This window comes from Brachyhypopomus gauderio, chromosome 18 (genome assembly GCF_052324685.1).
Source record: "Brachyhypopomus gauderio isolate BG-103 chromosome 18, BGAUD_0.2, whole genome shotgun sequence".
Lineage (NCBI taxonomy): Eukaryota > Metazoa > Chordata > Actinopteri > Gymnotiformes > Hypopomidae > Brachyhypopomus > Brachyhypopomus gauderio.
Window position 1 is genome coordinate 14,248,920 of NC_135228.1, and position 21,714 is coordinate 14,270,633.

A 21,714-nucleotide genomic window follows, 5' to 3' on the forward strand; every position below is an offset into this window, starting at 1 on the left:
GACGTCATGGACGAGTCCCAGTTTGCTAAACCAAAAGGGAAAAACCCATTTTACTTTTTTTTTTCCCCCAGCATGCTTTTTTAATTTGACATGTATCCTTCCTCAACTGAAGTGCATATTGAGGTTGGATGAAAGCACTGCACCCTCAGAGGCAGAGAGAAGACCAGAGACGGAGCAAGAGGGATCGGCCACCGAGAGGACGAAGACGAGCGGAGGAAGAGTGAAGGGATGAAAAAGGAGGAGGCGGTGAGAGGAAAGGGAGAGAAAGAAAGAGTGAGGGAATGGCAGAGTAATAGGAAGAGAGTGAAAGAGGAGGGGGAGAGGTCTGGGGTGCGGTGTGTCGCCTCAGGCAGGGAGGAGCGTGCACACGGAGCTGTGGGCTTCTCCCTCCGAGTCTCACGCTACCTGCACACCACCACAGGTACTGCAGGAGTTCACGCCACGCTTCACACAACAGTGCACCAGTGCGCACATGCACACACACACACACACACACACACACACACACACACACACACACACACTCACACACACACACACACACACACACACACACACACACACACACACACACACACACACACACACACATTCACACACTCACACACACACACACACACACACACACACACACACACACACACACACACACACACACGCACGTGCAGAACGCGTGAATCGGGACTCTCGCCCTTTGTCTGCAAGGCTACGAACGAAGTCACACCAAGCAAGCTCGAAATATCTACAATAAATGCATACAGGCAGGACTCTGGAAACGCTGGTGTTGAAATGCAATTATAAATCCGTTTATTTGTCACATGCGCATTTGCAGAAGGTCCAGCGGTGCTGTGAAATGAAATACCACATCAGAACCTCCACCCGATTGGCAGAGACTCAAGGAGCTCAGGGACATGTAATGTAGCTGTCACCGTTGGAAACCTGCCCCCCCCCCCCCCCCCCAATACACGTGCAGAATTGCAATCCCCCCCCCCCTTCTCTCTGCAACTGTCTGCATCATTAACAAATAACTTACACACACCAGACACTTCATAAGACACCCTGCCTGGTGCCTGTACCCGGCGGACATCTGATTTATCCCACCTCAATCACACGTGCAGTTCTTGTACAGGTGGACGATTACAAACAGTGACCCACTCTCGACGCGTACAGTTCGTTTGGACCCCTCTAGCCTGTTCCCCGTCGTTCCATCCCTGACCACACAGCCACTGACCGTAGGATACCAGAATAACGGACCAGGCTAACGTGATACTACCGAGCGCGTTCATAATGCACAGAAGTGCTGTGAGTTATTACGAATGTCTCACTCGCACGTCCCCCCGCAAACGCTGAGACACTGAGCTCCCGAGTTGTTGCTTAAGCCATAAACATGTACGGTAGCTACCACTGCACAAAGATTACTTACATATCCAAGAGAAAGATCTCAGGGTTTAGGATGTGAACGCGTCTGCCCTCCCTCCCTACGGACAGCGGTGCAGGTGAGAGTGACTCTAACAGCTTCCCTGAGCCTGGAGGAATCCTGTCATGTCCCTATGGCCACGCCCCTATCTCCAAACAGCCACGCCCCTAGGTCCCTACGGCCAAACGCCAATGACCCTACGGACATATGCCCGTGCCCAGGGTCCTGCAGCCAAACGCCATAATCTCTATGGTCAAACGCCCACGCCCCTACAGACAAAATTCCCCACCCATTTAAAAAAGGCTTATTTATTAACACTGTGCATAATTTGTAGCTGTCCCCTGCTTCTCATCAACAGCCACAGTGCTGTTGTCACAGTGTTGACTGATACCTCAAGCCAGCAGTGACACTGACATGAAAAAAAAAACCCACAACTACAACAGAAAAAATGTGGACACTGCTGTTCCAGACACACTCGGTGGCAAAACCCCGCTGCCATCATCACGTCAGCGTCTAGTCCAGAACGGAGTTCCGCTCAAATAACGCTTGGCCAGTGTGATGGACACCGTCACCACCTGACGGAGAGAGTAGTGTGACGGACACCGTCAGTCAAGAAGGTAAAACGTGCGTCCTGAGAGCCTCGTCTGCCTGTTGGTGAGGGCACAGGTTTGAGGGCAGGAAGACCTGGGCTAGAGGCTGGACACAGCTGTGGTCCTCCGCTTCTATAACAGGGTGGGGGGGGTTGGTCAGGGTGTCAAACTGTGCACAGCAACAGATGGGCTACTGTGAAACTGAAACTATAAAAAACACATATAGGATAGGTCTAGCCCATAAAGGGGCCAGCGGGTGTAGTTATAAGACAGGTGTTTCTAATAACATGGTTGAGGCGTGTATAGCGCACATTAAAAAGACCTAAATGTCTCCAGCTAATCATAATAAATATGATCAACTGAAATGATTCCGTCCTCATCCGGCAAGTTCAGGCAATGCTACACGCTCCGAGGTCGGTACAATGCAGGATTGAATTATGGGCTATATTTATATATCTCAAAGTGTGCCCCGTGTGCATAAAAGAGAACTAATTGAATGCGAGGAGGCAGGAGGAGTCACATTTCACTCCCGAGCTCTCGATCGGCTCAAGGTCACCACAACAGAGAGCAGCGACTGCTCCGAGTTCTTCGGCTGCTCTCAAAATAAAATACCTGCGATCCCTTCGCTTAAACTTTCACAGGGGAGTGCTGGAGCGGTACAATTAGCACCCCCCCCCTCCCCCCCTTTCCCAGCTGCCCGCGTCAGACGGAGGCGAGCGGGAGCAGAGCGGAGTCGCTTCCTGAGAGTCTGCGCTAATGCCTTCCTGTGCCACCCTAATGGCTAAAGTGGCATTCGCACGCTGGCGTGTAACTCAATGCCCACGTCGCTCGGAACCGTGCGCACCGTCCCAGTGTGGACGCAGAGTGACGGCGGACGCTGGGGAGGACGGGCGGCGTGATGCACAGATTCTGGACAAACGTCTGATTCTAGAACAGGGACTAAGCTGAAATGTTTTTGCCCCACACCGGCACCTCTCGGAAGTCTCACTAAAATATCAGCAGCACTAACAATGGAAATCCTATTAATGATACAGGCATATAAAATCTAAAACACCTAAAAAATCCTGAAGTGACCATTACCACCTCTACTCAAGGCCCCTCCCTCTGAGGTGAGGAGGGCTGCAGGGATGTGTTGGTGTGGAGGCCTCGGTGATGAGGTGGGCGGGGCCCAGAGGGGGGCGGACCCAAAGGTGGGCGGGCCCAAAGTTGGGTTCTTACCTATGAAGTAGGAGAGCAGCACGGCGAGCAGCAGGGCGGCGCCGATGGCCACCACAGCAGCACACTTCCAGCTGCAGTACTTGGAGGGCTTCTTCAGCTTGAAGGAGCTGCGCGAGAAGGTGTTGCGTGGAAGGAGGCGTGGCGGCGGAGAGTACACCGACCCGCCGGCCAATGGGTAGCCGGGGGAGGAGCTGCTGAAGAGAGGCGTGGTGCCAGATGGCGTCTTGAACAGGAAGTGCCTGCGGAGAATGGCAGAGGTCACAAAAAGTTAGCGCAAGGTGGGGACTGCAGGCCGAATCCCTGGATAAGCCACTAAGGCAGAGACGAGGGGCCAGCCACGCGCGGGGATTATGCTGTAATGACTGTTAGCAGGTTGGGGTGCAGTGGAAGCACGTTTACATTGTTCTACTGGGAAACTGCGCATTAAATGGATTCGTTAAATGGTCTATTTAGGGGAGTAAATTGCATCCTCAGGGCTTAAGTGAACAGTAAACCAACTATTATCTAAATAGCCCCACTCCCAATTCTAGCACTTGTGTCATTGTGAAAACACAAATAATCTCCAGCCCTATCCTTAGTGCACTGTTCAACAACTTAAGCTTCTCTTCCAAGAACACTTGGCCATCCCAGATCACTGGGTGTCGCAGGATTGAGGGTACAACCCTGTGCACCTGCTACACATTCCTCTTTCAGTGGTCAACTGAGCAGTTTTCGAGCTGACCTGACTCGGTCTGGACAGAGGCCAGCCTGGGCCTCCCTAGTATTCTGAACACTACGCCTTTCACCTGGTTCTGATGGACCTGTTTGTGTTGAGTTCGCACCACCAACCGCAACATCTGGTCCACCGCCCACCACCTCCGTCCCCTGCTCTGCAGCTGTCTCTGTGGCTTGTACTTAAACCATCAGCCTCTCCTAGATCAGCTCACACTGGATCGGAACCGGCGTGCACCTACAAACAGGCCGGATTTCCTGGTGCCGGCCCGGAATCTCAGGCTGACATTTTTGTGGGATGTGTTACTGTGTCTGTGTGGACGCTACTGTCCATGGAGGTCAATTAAACACAAGTCGGCATCCCCACAACGGTACTGCATTAAGGGCCGAGGAGAAGGGAGAGAGGGAGAAAGAGAGAGAGAGAGAGAGAAGAGGGAGAAAGAGAAACAGAAAAAGAGGAGAGAAAAGAGAGAGATGGGGAGAGAGAGATGGGGAAGGGAGAGAGAGATAGAGAGAGAGGGAGGCAGGGGAGAGAGAGAAGAGAGGAGAGAAGGGAGAGAGAGATAGAGAGAGAGGGAGGCAGGGGAGAGAGAGAAGAGAGGAGAGAAGGGAGAGAGAGGAGTGAAAGGAGATGTAGAGAGGGAGACGGATAGACAGCACAACGCAGGAGAGGGAGAGGAAGATTGAGAGAGGGAGAGGTAGAGTGAGAGAAGAGAGGTAGAGAGAGAGGAGAGTGGAGGGAGAGGGGAGAGGTAGAGAGAGAGGGAGATGGGGGGGAGAGATTATTATGTGTCTGAGCTGAGTGTGTTTGAGGTGGAGTGGATGAGGGCACTGAAGTGGACAGAGAGAAAACCTTTCCATTCCCCGGACTGTTGCATCACTCCGCGTGTGTTGGTGTGTGTGTGTACGTGTGTGATTTCACAGATGTGACATTTGTCAGTAAATTGAAAATTGGCTCAAAAGGGAGAAAAGGGAAGTGTTGTGCTGGTGATTACTCATCCCTCTGCTGTCAGAGCCTGTGTGCCGTCTTCTGCTGTTCTAATACTCCGTAATGCTCGGAAGGCGTTGAAGGCTGTTCCATGTTTACTGATGTTTGAACACCTCACTAAACCTCACCATCCTACACTATCGTTAGGTAATATTTATGTCTTTTTGTGAAAGATCTTACCCTCCCTCAAGCACTCTGATTTTAGGCAGTTTGGATACGATACGCAGTCCCAAGGTTCTCATGAGAATCTCAATAAAAATAAAGGCTTGCTAAGTAATCATTTAAAAGAGCAAAAGATCAAACAAACAAGTATACTCATGCCCTCCAACCATTGAGAATTTCCCAGGGTTCAGCCCAGAATCCCAAAGGGGTCTTTGTACAGTGCAGATATGCTGAGGAATATTGATTGATTTATTTACTTTCTCACATAGATCTTCCAGCCTCTTCAGACACCTCTATAGAAACCTACAAAGCACAAGAAGACGCACTAAAGGAGACTCTGTGATGCGCGGACGAGGACGACGTTTCCACGGTTACCTTACGAGGGTGATTGGCAGTGGGCGGGGGGGGAGGATCAAGGGCGGGGTCCAGGCTGGGACCGTTGGGCGGAGCTGCAGAAAGACGGGATTGGAGGATTGTGAACGAGAGAGATGGATGGAAGGACACTAGCGAGAGGCAGGGAGGACCACACGGCTGGTGAAGGTGCTACAGCACAGACACATTCACACACTGACCTGATGCTGTTAACCCCAGCTCAAAATAATGCAGTGGGCGGGTCCAGATTCTCCCACATTCTCACACACACACACACACACACACACACACACACACACACACACACACACACACACACACACACACACACACACACACACAGATTAATGACCAAACAGACAGTGACAAGCAAGATTAAGGCCATAGCCATCATCCTTCAGGCAATGTAATCCTTTAGCATTAGACAGCCACTAATTGCGACATGGCAAGTAGGAGGTAAATTAATTGATTACTCAATCATATTTTATTCATCATCACTCTGCTGACTGTGTGTTTCACGGGCCCCTAAATAACTGTGGCTATATGGTGGCACATGACATTCAAACAGGGTCTAGAAATAGGAACTGATGTCAAAAGTCCACCACCAGTATAAACTTACTGGCATTTTATTAAGGACCATTTTACAATCCCAGAGATAAAGGCACCATATAAGCCCACATGAATTAAAGTGATGCTCATTAAGCCAAAATGCATGTGGCCTTGTTCTGAACTGTGGGGAATGTAGATTTAAGTACCTTTGGCTGCTTTCTTAACAAGCTCTGCTCTGCCATGGCGGTATAACTTTCCTACAGTTCCTCCAACCTACCCCCCACCCACTGTCTTATTTAAACTTTCCTGCTTGCTTTTAAAAGCCGCTATTTGTTATCCCCCCCGCACACACACACACACACACACACACACACACACACACACACACACACACACACACACACACACACACACTCTGGGTAGCGACCAAACCACGGTGTGCCAATCAGAGGAGGTCCTGTGGCCCACCGAGGCATCGCACCGAGCCGCCCGCCCTCACCGAGCAGCACAAACGGAGAAAAACATGACAACTAACGGCAAAGGAAAAGCTGAGAAAAGTCTCGCTGTCACAGTAAACACCTTGCTTCTCTTCCCCCGGGGACAGAGGGAAAGGGCCAAAGCAATTAACAAGTAAACAAGAGATTTAACAGATAACGCAACCAAACACAAACACAAACGGCGCTGAGAGCTCTCTTACTCGTCTGCATGGTGGTTTAAACAGTCGGAACACTGGCCTACTTCTCCCTCCATGTTTTTTTACTGCCACAAAGCAGTAAAGACCCCCGCAAACAAACGCAACCCACACGTCCCACCTGGTACAGGTGTAATTAAGCCCCATGTCCCAAGTGGGTCATGTGTGAAGGAAGATATTTCAGACATGTCAGCTGGTCAGATCCAGCGATAGAGGGCTCCAGTGTTTGGTGAATGTGTCGAAGGGGGGAGCCACCGGGCAGTGAGAGCCGAGTTTATTAAAAGAAAAAATCAAAAGCAACAAACTCAATCCGAGAACATCCAGGAGAGAAAAGAAACAAACAGTTCCAGCGCTAAAAGATCTCCAGCACAACTCGACGAAATCTGATGAAGATTGAGGAAAAACCCACGACAAATCTTCACCAGAACAAAGAACCGAAAAACAATGAATACTACAGAACTATCCGGTATATATATATACACCGGTATATATATATATATATATATATATATATATATATATATATATATATATATATATATATATATATATATATATATAAGTAAGTATATATATATATATATATATAAACAAACTGCTTTAACCACCATCCCGTATAGACTACTAAGAAAGCTCTTGGAGACACACACACACACACACACACACACACACACACACACACACACACACACACACACACACACACACACACACACACACACACACACACACACACACGTAAATTGGAGGGAAACAATACACAGGTGAATACAAAAAATAGAGGGGATTCATATGAGATAAAACAGAAGCAGCCTCTCGGAGACAGAGATCGGACAAGCAACTGTATGGAAGTGTGGGACAGATCGAGGGGACAAACTGAGCGACCTGGAAGCAAGCCCAGCTGGCTCAGGTGCAGGGCAGGCAGGGGGCTGTGCAGGACACGTGGTGACTTGCGGGACGTGGTGACTTGCGGGACGTGTGTTTGGAAGCTCTGCATTTTTGAGAATAGAGTGGAGCAGCATCAGTGGTCCAATGATTGGCCTGGGGTTACGGGCTCACAGGATCAGGGGCAGTGCCCTCATTGGAGCATAGCGCTGGAGGCGGGACCTGGCTCTGGCATGGGCTTGACCTCTTTGTCTTATTTTGGGCCAGGGATGCTCTTGGCTGTGTGTGGTGAGATTTTCTTTAACAGCTACGCTATCCTCCCTCTGCACCGTTAACCGTGCTGAGACCATGAGCAGCGGGGCTGGGGAAACAGTAGGAGGGAACGCCTACCAGAACACTCGGTTTTAGGGCAGGCCAGCGGGACACTCACTGAGGTGTTGTAGGGTGTGGCCACTAGGGGCACCGTGAGGTGCAGCACTTAATGGACCACTGAGGAGAGGAGGCCTTGAGGAGCGTGAGCAGGTTTGGCCCCTTCTCTAAAAACTAAGGGAGTAAACTGATAAGCATCTCACTTGCCTTGCGTACCTCCGTAACAGAGGCCGAAACAGACTAAATACAAGCACACCTGCTCTCTCCTAAACATCCCAGGAACCAGTACAGTTTGCCCTCAAAAGTGACGTGCTGACATCTGCTTAGGTGTTCCTCTTCTGTGTTGACGGGCATACCAAACCAAGCGTACGTCTCCTCTAATAGCCAGGCCAGCTCAACTCTCTGCATCCTTATTTTGGCCAATTTTTCCATCATAAGTTGAAGGTGAGGCGAAAGGCAAGCTGAGGTTTATTCAAAGAAATAACAAAAGCACGGCACATGAACCGAGAATAAGAGACCAACACAGGAGAACTCACCCGCAAACTCAAACACACACACAAGCTCAAACACACACAGACAAGCTCAAACACACGCAAGCTCAACGAGACACGCAGAGAAAAGTCACACGACAAAACTTCACCAAAACAAAGAACTCATCATCAAGAAAAGGGATCTAGAGGCACACACACACACACACGCACACACACACACACACACACACACACACACACACACACACACACACACACACGCACGCACACACACACACACGCACGCACACACACACACACACACACACACACACACACACACACACACACACACACACACACACACACACACAGGTAAACTGGGAAGAAGGAAGACACGCGTGAACGGTGTAAAGGGAGGGAACTCACACGACATGAGACAATGGCAAAGAGACAGCGACCAATACCGCATGGCAGCTGTTGCCTTGGAAACAGAACTCTTGCATACTCTCCTTCCCCTTTTAATTATAGTGACACTGTCCAATCACGGGCATCCGTGAGCTCATGCATCGGGAGGGGGCGGACAGTGCTGTCCTTCCAGTGTGTTGGGTCGCCCTGAGGTTCCGTGAAGCACAAGCTCAACAGATGTGGCGTTTGGTCCGTCGATCACATCGTGTACTTTGCGTTGTAACAGCGGTAGCTGCACCCCTGCGTCGGTGTAGAAGAAACGTACAGCTACCACCACTTGTAATCTATGAGCGTTACCATGACAAGTTACCATGGCAAATGTAGTGAAATCCATCGTAACGAAACGACCTCTGTATCGGCTTCCACTCAGGTTATGAACAGGGCCTCATATAACCTCATATAACCTCATATAATCATATAACACCGCCATACGGCGTGACTGTCACGCGGCGACTCCATACGCTGGCGTCATACAGCACCGCTGTACAGATGCACAACCCCCTACATGAGTGTCTGCACCAGGTCCACTCCATCCTCTCCCCTCTCCACCGCCGCCCAAGTGTGTCTACACAAGAGCTGTTCTGATTCCACTCAAGAAAATATGGTTGCAAAACATGCATCCAGATTTCTGCACCTAGGATTTAAAGTGTCTCCCTTGCACCCACTGACAGAGAGGAAAAAAGCACTTCTACCAAGTATTATCTGCAATTCCTTAAAATTGCACCATGGGTCCCAAACGCTGCTTATGAATATGTATACACTCGGTGGCTCAGTTTAGTTATGTGGTAAACTCTGGCTCCCCTGTGGGGCAGTGTTATCACAACTACACGTAAGTGTACTTCATTCATTATGTCTTCCTGTTGTTGGCTAACAGTAAAAGTGGTTGAATGCTTACAAAGAGAGAACTGACATTTCTCTCCTTATTTGGTGCAACTTGAGACGCAAAATTGCTGCAGTGATACAGCATGTGAAAAGGAGCAAGAGGTATAGCACGAGGGCCCAGATAAAGGGAGTGTGTGTGTGTGTGTGTGTGTGTTGGAGAGCACAGTTGAAAGAATGAAAGAGAAAAGGAGAGGAGGAGGGAGGGGAAGAGAGGAGCTGTGGGTGGAAGCTGAGTAAAGTTAGTGAGAAATAGAGAGAGTGAGAGAGAGATGTAGAGAGAGAGAGATATAGAGAGAGAGAAAGAGAGATGAGGCATTTCCGCAAGCCCTCGCCCCGTCACTAATGGAGACTCTTCTCTCATGGCCCTGCTGTATGGTTCTATGAGAAGCCCACTGTGGCTCCAACTCAGAGACTCTGCAGGAGCTCCTGGCCTAACAAGCCCGTTCTGATTGGGCCGCGTCCCCCCCACAGACCCCCAGCCCTTCCTGCTCAAGTACACACAGGGGGCACCTGCAGCTTTGGCAATCGGAAGCCAGGGTGTGGAGTCAGAGAGTATTCCCAGCTCTCCCCAGGCCCCCTGACCCCGGGGCTGACACGTGCGCCCCGTGAGAGAGACAGACGTGAAGAGAGGTATACGAGCGTGAAGCCGCTGGAGAAGGAAAAGCGTAGAGGGTACGGGAAGAGAAAAGGAAGTAGCTGGAAATAATGTTAGGGCTACACTCCACTGCACGATAGCCAGTGTAAATAGGTTGCAGTGTATTTATATTTCTGTGTGTGTGTGTGTGTGTGTGTGTGTGTGTGTGTGTGTGTGTGTGTGTGTGTGTGTGTGTGTGTGTGTGTGTGTGTGTGTGTGTGTGTGTGTGTGTGTGTATGTGTGTGTGTGTGCGTGTATCCATTTCCCCCAACATCACCATGATAGACAGCAAAGCAGAGCTGCGGTCAAAAGTCACCCTTGCCGCCCCCGGTGAAACACTGCCTTGAGCTTTTTGAAGGCCGCTCTAAATTGCCTTGGTAAATACCCACTGGTATTAATGGACAAAACTGCCCTGAGAAGTGCTGGGCTTGCAATTTATGCTAGACGGGGCCATCTGACAGACAAAGCAATACAGAAGTAAAAGGTGTGAAGTCAAGTCCATATGCCGCAATGGAAGCCATTCTAATATGACTGCTACACGCAGGATGGTGAAGTGCCAAGGGCTGGTGGGCTTGATGCTTGTGGGGGCCTAAATGTGTGTGTGTGTGTGTGTGTGTGTGTGTGTGTGTGTGTGTGTGTGTGTGTGTGTGTGTGTGTGTGTGTGTGTGTGTGTGTGTGTGTGTGTGTGTTTGTGTGTGTCTGTGCAGCAGCGATCAAGAGGGAGAGTGAAAGACAGAGCATGTGCAGGGTTAATAGGAAATGTAGTTATCTCCCAAGCCTTGAGGAATGGCTGCCATATACTTAGATATACTGTACAGCAAGGCTGGAACTGTCCATGGTGCTGAATGAACTTAAAGGAAACTCCCACATTATTTTATCTCCTCAAGTCGAAAAAAAAATCACAGTCCCACCTGGGCTTCCTCTGCCTCAAAAGTTAAGCAAGTGAGACACTTCATCTTTTATGACAGCTGCACATTTCATTTTTTTCTGTTTTTTTGAGAGACTCTGTACCAATCTGTTACCATATGGCCCCCTCGCCTCTCTTTGCCAGCACTCTTCAAATAAAAAGGAGAAAGAAAGAAAGAAGAATTCTTCCTATAGGCCATAGTCGGTGTTTCAGCCCTGTTTTGCATGCCTGGCATAGCATGACCTATTTTTCATGCACCTCCTCCTTCATCTGAGAGCGAGTGTCAAAATATTTTACTTGGGGAAAGGAAAAGTGAGAGAGAGAGAGAGAGAGAGAGAGAGAGAGAGAGAGAGAGAGAGAGAGAGAGAGAGAGAGAGAGAGAGAGAGAGAGAGAGGGTGTGTGGGGCTGGGTGGTGATTGGTACTGATGGATTCTGTGGTGAGTGTGGAGCGCCCGAGTGTGTGTGTGTGTGTGTGTGTGTGTGAGAGAGAGAGAGAGAGAGTACAGTGATGGATCCCATGGTGTGAAGGTTTGTGTTGACAGGGTAGCGGAGACACGGCTCTGTGCAGGGTGGGGCAGGGGGACTGGGCTGTGTCCTATATCAGAGCACCTGCTGAATAAAACATCTGAGAGACAGAAAGGGAGGGAGAAGGAGAAAAGGAGATGGAGAAAGAGGAGAGAGAGAGAGTGAGAGAGATATGCCGAGAGGTAAGGAGGGGAAATCTCATGAATAGTGGATGTGCCATGCAAAGGATTTGCTGCAGGAATAGAGGAGAGTGACCTGCAACCCTGTAGGAAAGAGGGAATGGTGCACTAAACACAAAATCACCAGGAGAGAGTGATAGAGAGAGAGAAATGGGAGAGAGAGACATTGAGAGAGAAGGAGAGAGCGGGAGAGAGAGAGAGCGAACATCGGTATGACTGAGCTCTGTCTGCGTGTGTGTGTGTGTATCATGTGTGACGGGGTGTGTGCATGTGATAACATGCTGGCTGTGTCCATGGGTAACAGATTGCTCACTGAAGGTCTCTGTGTGGCCACAGTGTGTGTGTGTGTGTGTGTGTGTGTGTGTGTGTGTGTGTGTGTGTGTGTGTGTGTGTGTGAGCCGTGGAGAGGCAGCAATGGACTCCATGCTGAAGAGTTGTATGCAGACAGGGTAATACTGGCTGTGCCTCTGTATTACACTCTGGGCAGGGGCTCAGAGCATGGGGTTGATTGTTTATAAAATATAAAACTTTTAGAACCTTATTCTATAATATATATATATATATATATATATAGACACACACACACTATATATATATATATATATATATATATATATATATATATATATATATATATATATATATATATATATATATATATATATACATACATTTTTATTACAGTAATAACATTTTACTCAATTGATACATGTGTGTGTGTGTGTGCATATATATATATACAAATATATATGTGTGTTTCAAAAATGCTTCAAGACAAATTATTTGATTGTTTGTTTTCTTCTGCCAAGTGTCTTTTGAGAACATTTAATGCTTTAATGTGCTATGCTAATAGATCAAAAACATTCCCGATATAAGCAGAGAAAAGTGCAGCTCGATGAAGAGAAAGACTGGTGACAAAGCTTCACATAACCCTAATCACTCCTCACTGAAAACATGTGGTATCCAGGGAGCATCTACGATTTGGAACGAGACTATACAGGAAAGTATTCTGTTTAGACTGAGAATTAAGATCTCACATGTGAATTAAAAGCTAAAGCGTAGTGGGGTTTTCCTCAGCTGCCTCTGAATGAACTGAATAACAGGCTTAATCTAATCCACTTACATGAAGACTAAAATACTAATTTGTTGCACCCAGTTTTACTGTTGATGACCAGATAAATAAAAATAAATAAATAAAAAACAAGGGAAAAAAATGCCTTACACATTTTCTTAATGAATTTAATTTTACACATTATTTTCATTTAATGTGAATTAAATTTTACACATTAACTTGCTTGTTGGATGAAAATTAAGAGCAGACCATTATGGCACCTACTTTGGCCCCTGAGGCAGTTTGTGGCGTGCCTTGACCAGCGTGTTACTGATGCGTCTGGGGGCCTGGCTGTGTGTGAGGGGGGGCCCTGCACTCACCGGGTTTCCAGTGGCACGCTGCTGTTGAGGGCCCAGCCTTCCTGGAGCTGCACGGACTCTGGCGTGGAGGGCCCGTCGGCGGGGGGCGGAGGTGGGGGCGTGGCTCTGGGGGTTACGGCGGCTGGCGTGGGTGCTTCGGTTGAGCGAGTTCGCCGAGGACTGGTGGTGGCTGTGAGGAGGGGGGAGGGGGGGCCGCGGGGTCGACTGACCGTGATGACTGGATGGACCTGAGAGAGAGGTGTGGGGGGGGGGTATAGGAAAGTTAGGGAGAGAGAGAGAGAGAGACAGAGAGAGGAGGGAGGAGATATAGGGAAGGAATGAGGGAGAGAAAGAAAGAAGGGTAGAGAGAGACAGAGATGGGGAGAGTCAGAAGGGGGACAGAGAGAGAGAGAGAGACAGGGGAAGAGACAGAGAAAGGGGGCAGAGAGAGAGAGGGGGGAGAGAGAGAGAGAGAGAGAGAGAGAGAGGGCATCAATTACAGTAGCTCTACATGTACAAGGCATCCAGTAGCACAGGCCTGTTTACAGAATGCTCTCCCCTGCGTTCAGCAGCTGAAAGGGTTGGGTGTCATGGCCGCGTGATTAACTGGTGAGGGTGTCGTTTTTCTCTTTTTTGTTTTTAATACACTGAGTAGCACAACAGAAAGAAACGCAATGTGAAGTGTCCCCAGTGCAAGAGAGGCTGAGAAATGAGATCTGAGCATCTAAAAGAGAAACTCTGAGCATGAAAATATTCAACGTCAGAGGAGGAGAGGACATTCCTGACCTCATAAACATATGACTCCAAAAACCACAACTGGAGAGAGATATTAAAATAACCAACCAGAAAGTATTCGCTTAAAAATGTTACATTTCAAATGAAATGTTTCAAAAGTTCTCTTTTCATGAACATATATTTCAGCACGGCCACATACTGTAATATGCAGTCTCTCCAATGACTATTTCACACATGTCAGTGTACAGTTTGAGACTGCGGTCCATTTGTTGTTCACACTGTGCTGGCGATTCTCCACTCCCACCATCCACCTCTCTATAAATAGTGAGTTCAACAGTCAGGTTAATAGTGTCTGATGACAGGTGAACCTAAGAAATGATGTGTACATTCAAGGGTACATCTTCATCACAACTGCAACCTGGATGCAAGGCTCTCAATAAAATATACCACATGAATAATTCGATAATGGTGTTATATTCATGTACATTGTACTGGACGTAAATTCGTAAGTTATATACTCTGTAATACATGCGACACTTAGGTTAAATATTTTTAGGATATTTCTGAGGAAAGACTCAGGTAAAAATAAATTCAGGTACTCAAACACATTTTTCACATTTGTGTTTCTTCAAACCTCAAAGACAGGCAAAGGGCCAATCCGAAGCCGTGCATTCGAAACACACATCCTCTCTATTCTATATATGCCACAAAACGAAGGAAAAATATTTCCACCTCAACAATACCTATGCAAATATTGCATTTAACAGTTATTCGTGGCTTATCTGATTCCCTCTATAATCCACATGGTCTACCATTAACATTCAATTATCCACAGTGGCCGCAACAAAGCCTTAAACGTATTCGTAACTTTTGTTCCTTGTTCCTTTGTTTGATTCACAACAGCATACGGCATCTCTAAGAAAACATAGTAATTGTGATAACGCTGGCATGGTTCACACGATCTGCAATCATTCTACATCCCTTCCCAGTGTTTGTGAAGAGCAAATTAAAAACATTCTCCAAGGCCATGTTCCCCAACGCTGTGGACCCTGTGAAGATAGGCAAGAGAAATGGACTCAAAGCCTTCTTCTACCGTCCTGTGAGAAGAAGGCAGCGGGGAGATGAAAGGGGAACCGGGGCTGAGAGGAGATCGGCTACGGTCTGAGGGCCCGGGCTGTGTAATCCCCCTTCGCACAGAGTGCCAAAGCAGGCCAGAAACAGCCTCACAGCCGACACAGTGCGGCACAAAGCCCCCCCTCCTCCTGCTGCTTAAGGATGAGACAGGAACTCTGGAGGAACTCACGCTGCTAACAATAGCTTGGAGAACACTGGATTATAGTCCAATGACATGCCCATCAAAGCTGACCCCGGGCTGCTCGCGGAGCCCCTGCCGCCTGTGCAAAAGCATTGTGGGACTTGCGGTTTTAATGGGCTCTGATATCCTTGGCCGGGCCTGAATCTGAAAGCATCGTCCTTTGTTTTTGTCCCTCAGACCTGCTGTCGGAGCCCGAAATCGAAAAGACAGCCGCTGAAGGGGGCTGTGAATGGGGCTTGCGTGGCGGTGGCCTTCAATAGAAATGGCCAGGCGCATAAAGCGAGAGATGGATAGATAGACAGACAGACAGAGAGAGAGAGAAAGAGAGAGGGAGAACGAGAAAGAGAGAGAGAGACACACAGAAAGAGCAGCAGGACTCCTCTTTCCTTTTCACATAGTAGAAGAGCACGCCAGGGGCCCCAGTGTGACGCAGGCCATGGCAGGAGGAGACAATAGGGCCTCTCCGGCGCCCCAGTGAGCCCACAGCACTCAGCCAGGGAAGGGGCTCCTAATTCAGCAGCGCAGTGCAAAGATTAGAGGGCCCTGCCGTTATTAGCACGCCGCGGCGCGCCAAGCCCCGGCTTAGCCACAAAGAGGCCCCCCCCATGTAATATGTATTTCCTGCTGAGTAAAGGAGGCACGCCCAGGAGGTGGCGGAAGGAGGCAGAGGGAGAGGAGCACGGGCGCGAGGGGAGCCCTGCAGGAGGCACTCGTCTGGCCGGAGGTCGTGGGCGGGCGAACGCGCACCAGGCCCACGACACCTATGAGACGAGGGAAGTGACTGGGAAACTAGGGGCACCGCGCTGTGTTAGCTACACATGCTAACACCACCTCCAACCAGACCAAAGCAGGCGTGTTTACCTTAGAACACATTACCGATTTGCAGAAAATGACTGTTTTCGAAGCAACTACTTGAACAATTTCTGATTTCTGGGCTAGTACTAAACAGTCTTCTTTTTCTCGACAGTGTTTTGTTAAGTCAAATTTAGACAGCCACAGCAAATGGCTTTGGGAAAATCATGTTATCTGGTCAATCTTATAGAGCAGCCAAAAGAGTCTGGCCACTTTAATCATGGGAACTGTCTGCAAAATGGCTGTCCAAGTCTAGGACAGCTCAAGAGGAATGTTGGACTGCCACTTCCAATAAAAGCTGGGCTAGCATTCAGTCACTTTTCAACATGTGGCCTACAATAGCACGCCAAAGCAGCAGAAACCAATCCCACTTTTCAAATACACTTTGTTACTTCAACAAGGACAGTAGGTGTCAAAAGGAGCCTTGGCTACTATCCAGCAGAGGCCTGTGGAAACTGAGGGCTGAATGAGTCGCTTTGACCCGAAACAACTTCCGTCTTTGTGCTCGACTACCACTGGAGAATATCAGCTGAACTGCACAACTTTCCACAACAAAAGTCGCCATTACAAAATTTGCAGAATTTTGCAGATATGGCCAATTAAAAAAAATGCTCAAAGTAATTTGGGAAATAACGCATTCAACATTCTAAGAGAATTACGACGGAACAAGACACAAAGGAGAAGACGAGCAGAAAACGCTCCCTATTCTGAAAGAATACACTTCCCACTGTTCCATTTAAAGAAGGAAGAAGAAGAAAAAAAGAGTCAAATGCATCTCTAAAAACAGTTCAATCAAAATGAGAAGCCGAGTAATTATTCATTCACATCCAAATGCTCTACGACCAAAATAGACTGAGCCCTATTTTCCCAATGTTCTTCCTAAGTGAATTCGATATACTGTAAATAACCAAGTTCCTGTTCAGGAACTTTATAAGGAAAGTTTTTAGCACACTATATAAAGAAACCTCAAACAGGGGGCTCAAATCTGCATCCGGGTTCAGTGGCGTTCGAGACACCAGAGCTTCGCCTGCTCAAGTAAGACTTGTCTTTCAGTCAAAGGCTGCTCCTATTCTGACATTTCCGCCTGCATCGCGGGCTTTATGATATCCATTTTATTGGAACATGAAACAGCTGTGAAGCCATTCTGTCTCCTGCCACCGACGTTCATTTAGCCGCACCAGCCTCTCTCCTTCACTCTCCTTTCAACAGCGTGTGTCTTCCTCCCCGAGCTTTTCCGTTCCCCACCATTTAACGGTGTTTATGAATAATTGAGTTTTGATTCAGCGAGCAAACGGCGGCTGCAGACAAAACGCTCGGTGAGGGACACAGGGAGGGAGTCGCAGTGCCGGGGAAGGCCTATCCAAACCCGCCCGGCCCTCCCGTCCCGCACGACCGCCCCCCACCAGCGCCGTCACAAACACACCTATTTACATTCCAGGCAAATCAATAACCCCCTCCCACACAGACCCCATCACGCCCTTCTATCTTACTACACCGTAGACAACAAACCAGACTACAAACAACTTTTTGTCAGTGCCAGAGAGAAAAGCTTTCTGCACGGGCCTCACACACGCATGGGGAGAAGGAAAGAATTAAAACAAACAAACAAAAAAACAGGCCGCCAGGTTTGGTTACTTGCAGAGGACAGGATGTAAAAAGAAACCTGTCTGCAGTAATCTAGGAATTGAAATTTATGTTTTCTTCTCACTCTCAGCTGTCAAAGAGCCATGTCAGAGAAATGAAAGGACAGCAAGCAGACAGAGAGAGAGAGAGAGAGAAAGAGAGATTGAGACAGCAAGAGAGTGATTATATATATATATATATATATATATATATATATATATATATATATATATATATATATTTCATATATATTATATATATTTCACTGTCCATCATTCTCTATCACTCTTTCGCACCATCTCTCTACCTCTCTAGCTCACTCTCTTTTTCTCTCTAGAGCGAGCAAGAGAGGTAGAGCGAGAGAGAGACAGCGAGAGAGACAGCGAGAGAGAGAAACAGAGCAAAAAAGACAGAGAGTGAGACAGAATGAGAGAGAGAGAGAGAGAGAAAGAGAGATATACAGGAGTGAAAAGGAGAGAAGGGGGGAGAAAAGGCTAAAAGCAATCAGTGCTGGGAAGCTGGGGCGGGACGGTGAGGGGGGAGCGGGGGAGGGGGAGGGGGGAGGGGGCGGGGTTTCGGTGTCACGGGGCCGCATGCTGCCGGTGCATGGTGGTGGCGAAATTACCGCCGCCAAGCCCTGCTAGGCTGCAGGGCCCCACCGTGACAGGGATTAAAATAAATTGCTCGACATGAGCGGTGGGAACCTTGGAAAAACAATACGAGTAAAAGCATAAATGTCAATTTGGAATGATAAAAGACACAATCTAAATGTGGCAGCAGGAGCCTGGAGACAGAGCCAGGGTAATAGAGCTCGCTGCTCCGCCACAGACTGTTTACTGGGAGAAGGAGGGAGCGAGAGGGAGAGAGGGAGAAAGGGAAATATGTAACTGGCCTCTGCCTTTCTTTCATCTGTCCATCCACTCTTCACACGTCCAGGCAAATTTTTTGTCTTTTTTTTTCCCCTTTTCTCACCACAGTTTGCCAGGAGATATGACAGCCAACAATATTTCAGCGTTTCACCGAGTGTGGGCACGAGTACGTGTTCCGCAACCCGTCGGAAGGCAGGTGCTCGTCCGGACTCTGCTTCCTCCACACGCTTTAAAACGGACCGCCAACCACGCAGAGGTCGCAGTCATAATATTTAAACCAGTGCTTCTCTGTGCCAGGCCTGAGAGCCCCTCAAAGTGCATGGTTTAGTGCGCTCTCTCCCTGAATCAAGCTGAGAAACGAGGGCTTTGACACATAAGGGAGGGGTGGGGGGGTGCTTTAGACATTCATTACTCAGTCTGAAGCCAAGGCTAGAGATCGGTCCGGGCTCGTATCTGAAGCTGACTTTTGGCAGGCTACGCTGCGTTGACACATCGCTCGGGGATTCGGCAAAGGAGCGGCACAGGTCTGCAGGCAGAGCGCAGAGTGTGGGAGATTTTGGGTCGTGTTTCACCTAGTGCGCGCACACACACACACACACACCCTCCCTTCGCCTGTACCGGGGATGTGGAACGGCCCAAGGACAGCTCTGCACTGGTGACTGCTACTTAGTGCTGCCTGCTTTGATCTTTTTTTCATTAGAAAGATTACAGTGCTCTAGCGAGGATGAAGAAGAGAATGAGGAAGAGAATGAAGAAGATGAGAGAAGGAAAACGAGACAGTGAGAGAGAGAAAGAGAAAAGGGGAGAGAGAGAGAGAGAGAGAGAGAAAGAGAGAGAGAGAGAGAGAGAGAGAAAGAGATTTTAATTATTCCACACACATCAGGGTTTTTTTTTGGCCTTGGCCACTCATCTGGACTAATTAGAAAGTAATAGTGGCCCTCTTACACAACCCAGAGATCCAGACTGCAAATGCATCCTAAACGCAGCCACAAATGTGTGAAAATGACATTCATTACGCTACTATCATGATTTGGGTGTATAATGTCATTTACTCCTATGTCTGGGTGACACTATTGCGATGTGAACATGCCCCCCCCCTCCCACCGTTCCAGCACTCAAAGGAAAACCAGGCAATCAAACATTCAAGACACAATGCAAACCTCCGGTGATTTCCTTGTTAGGGTATTTTTTCCAGAGTGCAAAGGCACCAGAAATAGCTAGCAGAGAGTGAAACAACATCTGAATAATGCATGGCTCAGTATTAGCACGCTAAGAGCGCCGCTCGTCCCAAAAACCAGCAAGGTGCCGCGCGAGAGAGCACACCTCCCGGCACAAGGCCCGGGAGAGCTCACGAACCCAGACCACGGAGGTGGAGGGGGGGAGGTGAAGGAAAGGGGGAGAGGAGAGAGGCGCGGAGGCCCACAGTCAGCCTGACACGCCTCCTCTGTGCCGCTGACACCTCGGAGGCCGGAAGGCGGGAGCCGTCACGGCGCGGAGGCTAACTCCGCGCGACGGGTGGAGATGCAGAGGTGGACACCGGCGTGTGCCAATTACGCACCACGCCAGGAGCCCTGCAGACTAGGCGGGGGCCGGGGCGAAAGCGCCAACCTGCTCCTCCGGCACGGATCCCGGCCCGGCGAGGTCTGCACGCTCAACCTCGCTCCCGTCACGCCGCTACTAACGGATCTCAGGCTTGCTGGGAGTCTCCGGGGAGGAAGACGGCCAACAAGATGAGCTCCAGAGTCAACTCAGGTTTTAATAACAGTCAAGAAGCCCTAGGATATTAACACATATAAAAAAGACTGAAGGGGAGTGTTTTAATTTTAAAAAAAGAAACCTGCACATGTCAAAGCCCCTGCTGCTCACTTAAAAAAATGCACTTAGGACTGTGGGTAAAGACAATACATTTGCCTGAGTGATTATATGGGGTACTGTCGCAATAAAGACTAATTACTCAGTGCTGAATTCACGAACATGTAGTATATAATTTTACAGGATTAAAGGTAAATTTGGCACAATCCTTCGCATATTCGACGTCTGCATGCAAGGACTTATTCCTCATCCTTGGCATGTGCTCAGGGATCCTGTCAGCCTAGCTGCTACTGTGATGAAATATCATTCCCAATCAGGAATGGCACATATTATGGTCACGGTGGAAATGGCTACAGTTTCTAAAATCATAGGGGCAGTCACGTCCTGGAACGTAGCAGGGCTTGGACAAACAGGAGAAACGTGATTAATCTACAATATGTCGGAGTGTCCTGTAATACAGGGTTTTTCTCCCTCCATGAGAATGAGGAGTGAAGTCTGCTTCATTAACCAAAGCCCTTCAACAGGAGACTACACGTGGTAGGAAATTAAAAAAAGGTTTCTATAATAAAAAGCTATTATACAACATACCAGCGGTTAAATATGGCCAAGAAAGAAATGTTCAAATAGCTTACTAAAATATCTCTCATCCAGATCTGTTGTATTAAGATATAAGAAAGGCAATTTTTTTAGAGGAGAAAGATTTTTGAAAACCTCAACAGCTCTAATGGAGGCCATTGTGCCTGAGGTACAAATTCTCAAATTCTTTCTATGTAATTATTATTATTTGACACATTATAATATGACCTTAAGAAAACTTTTAAATTACTCTGGCTGTTCGAGAAAATGGCCCTTCATTCAAGAAGGCATTGTTTATAATTGTCAGGAAAACACAAGCCACTACCTTCTAAAGTTGATTCAAAATCTTTTGAATTAAAAAATATTCAGCAACTTAGCTAATATCCAGCATTTTTCTACATTTTTAATTGTCTATTTAGGTAGAAATAATTACTTCTAAACCTCACTGCATAAACAATTAATAATAATAACAAAATAGCAACAGCAATGATAATAATAATAATA

At 48.1% G+C, this 21,714-nt stretch overlaps 1 protein-coding gene across 1 annotated transcript in view; it reads right to left on the minus strand.

Annotated features, from left to right (window-relative positions):
* The window catches only part of tenm2b (teneurin transmembrane protein 2b), a 187,044-nt gene that overhangs the window by 41,630 nt on the left and 123,700 nt on the right, over positions 1-21,714 (minus strand). The window contains 3 exon segments of the mRNA XM_076979759.1: positions 3,226-3,464; positions 13,450-13,538; positions 13,540-13,676. Of these exon segments, the coding sequence (XP_076835874.1) occupies positions 3,226-3,464; positions 13,450-13,538; positions 13,540-13,676 (465 nt within the window).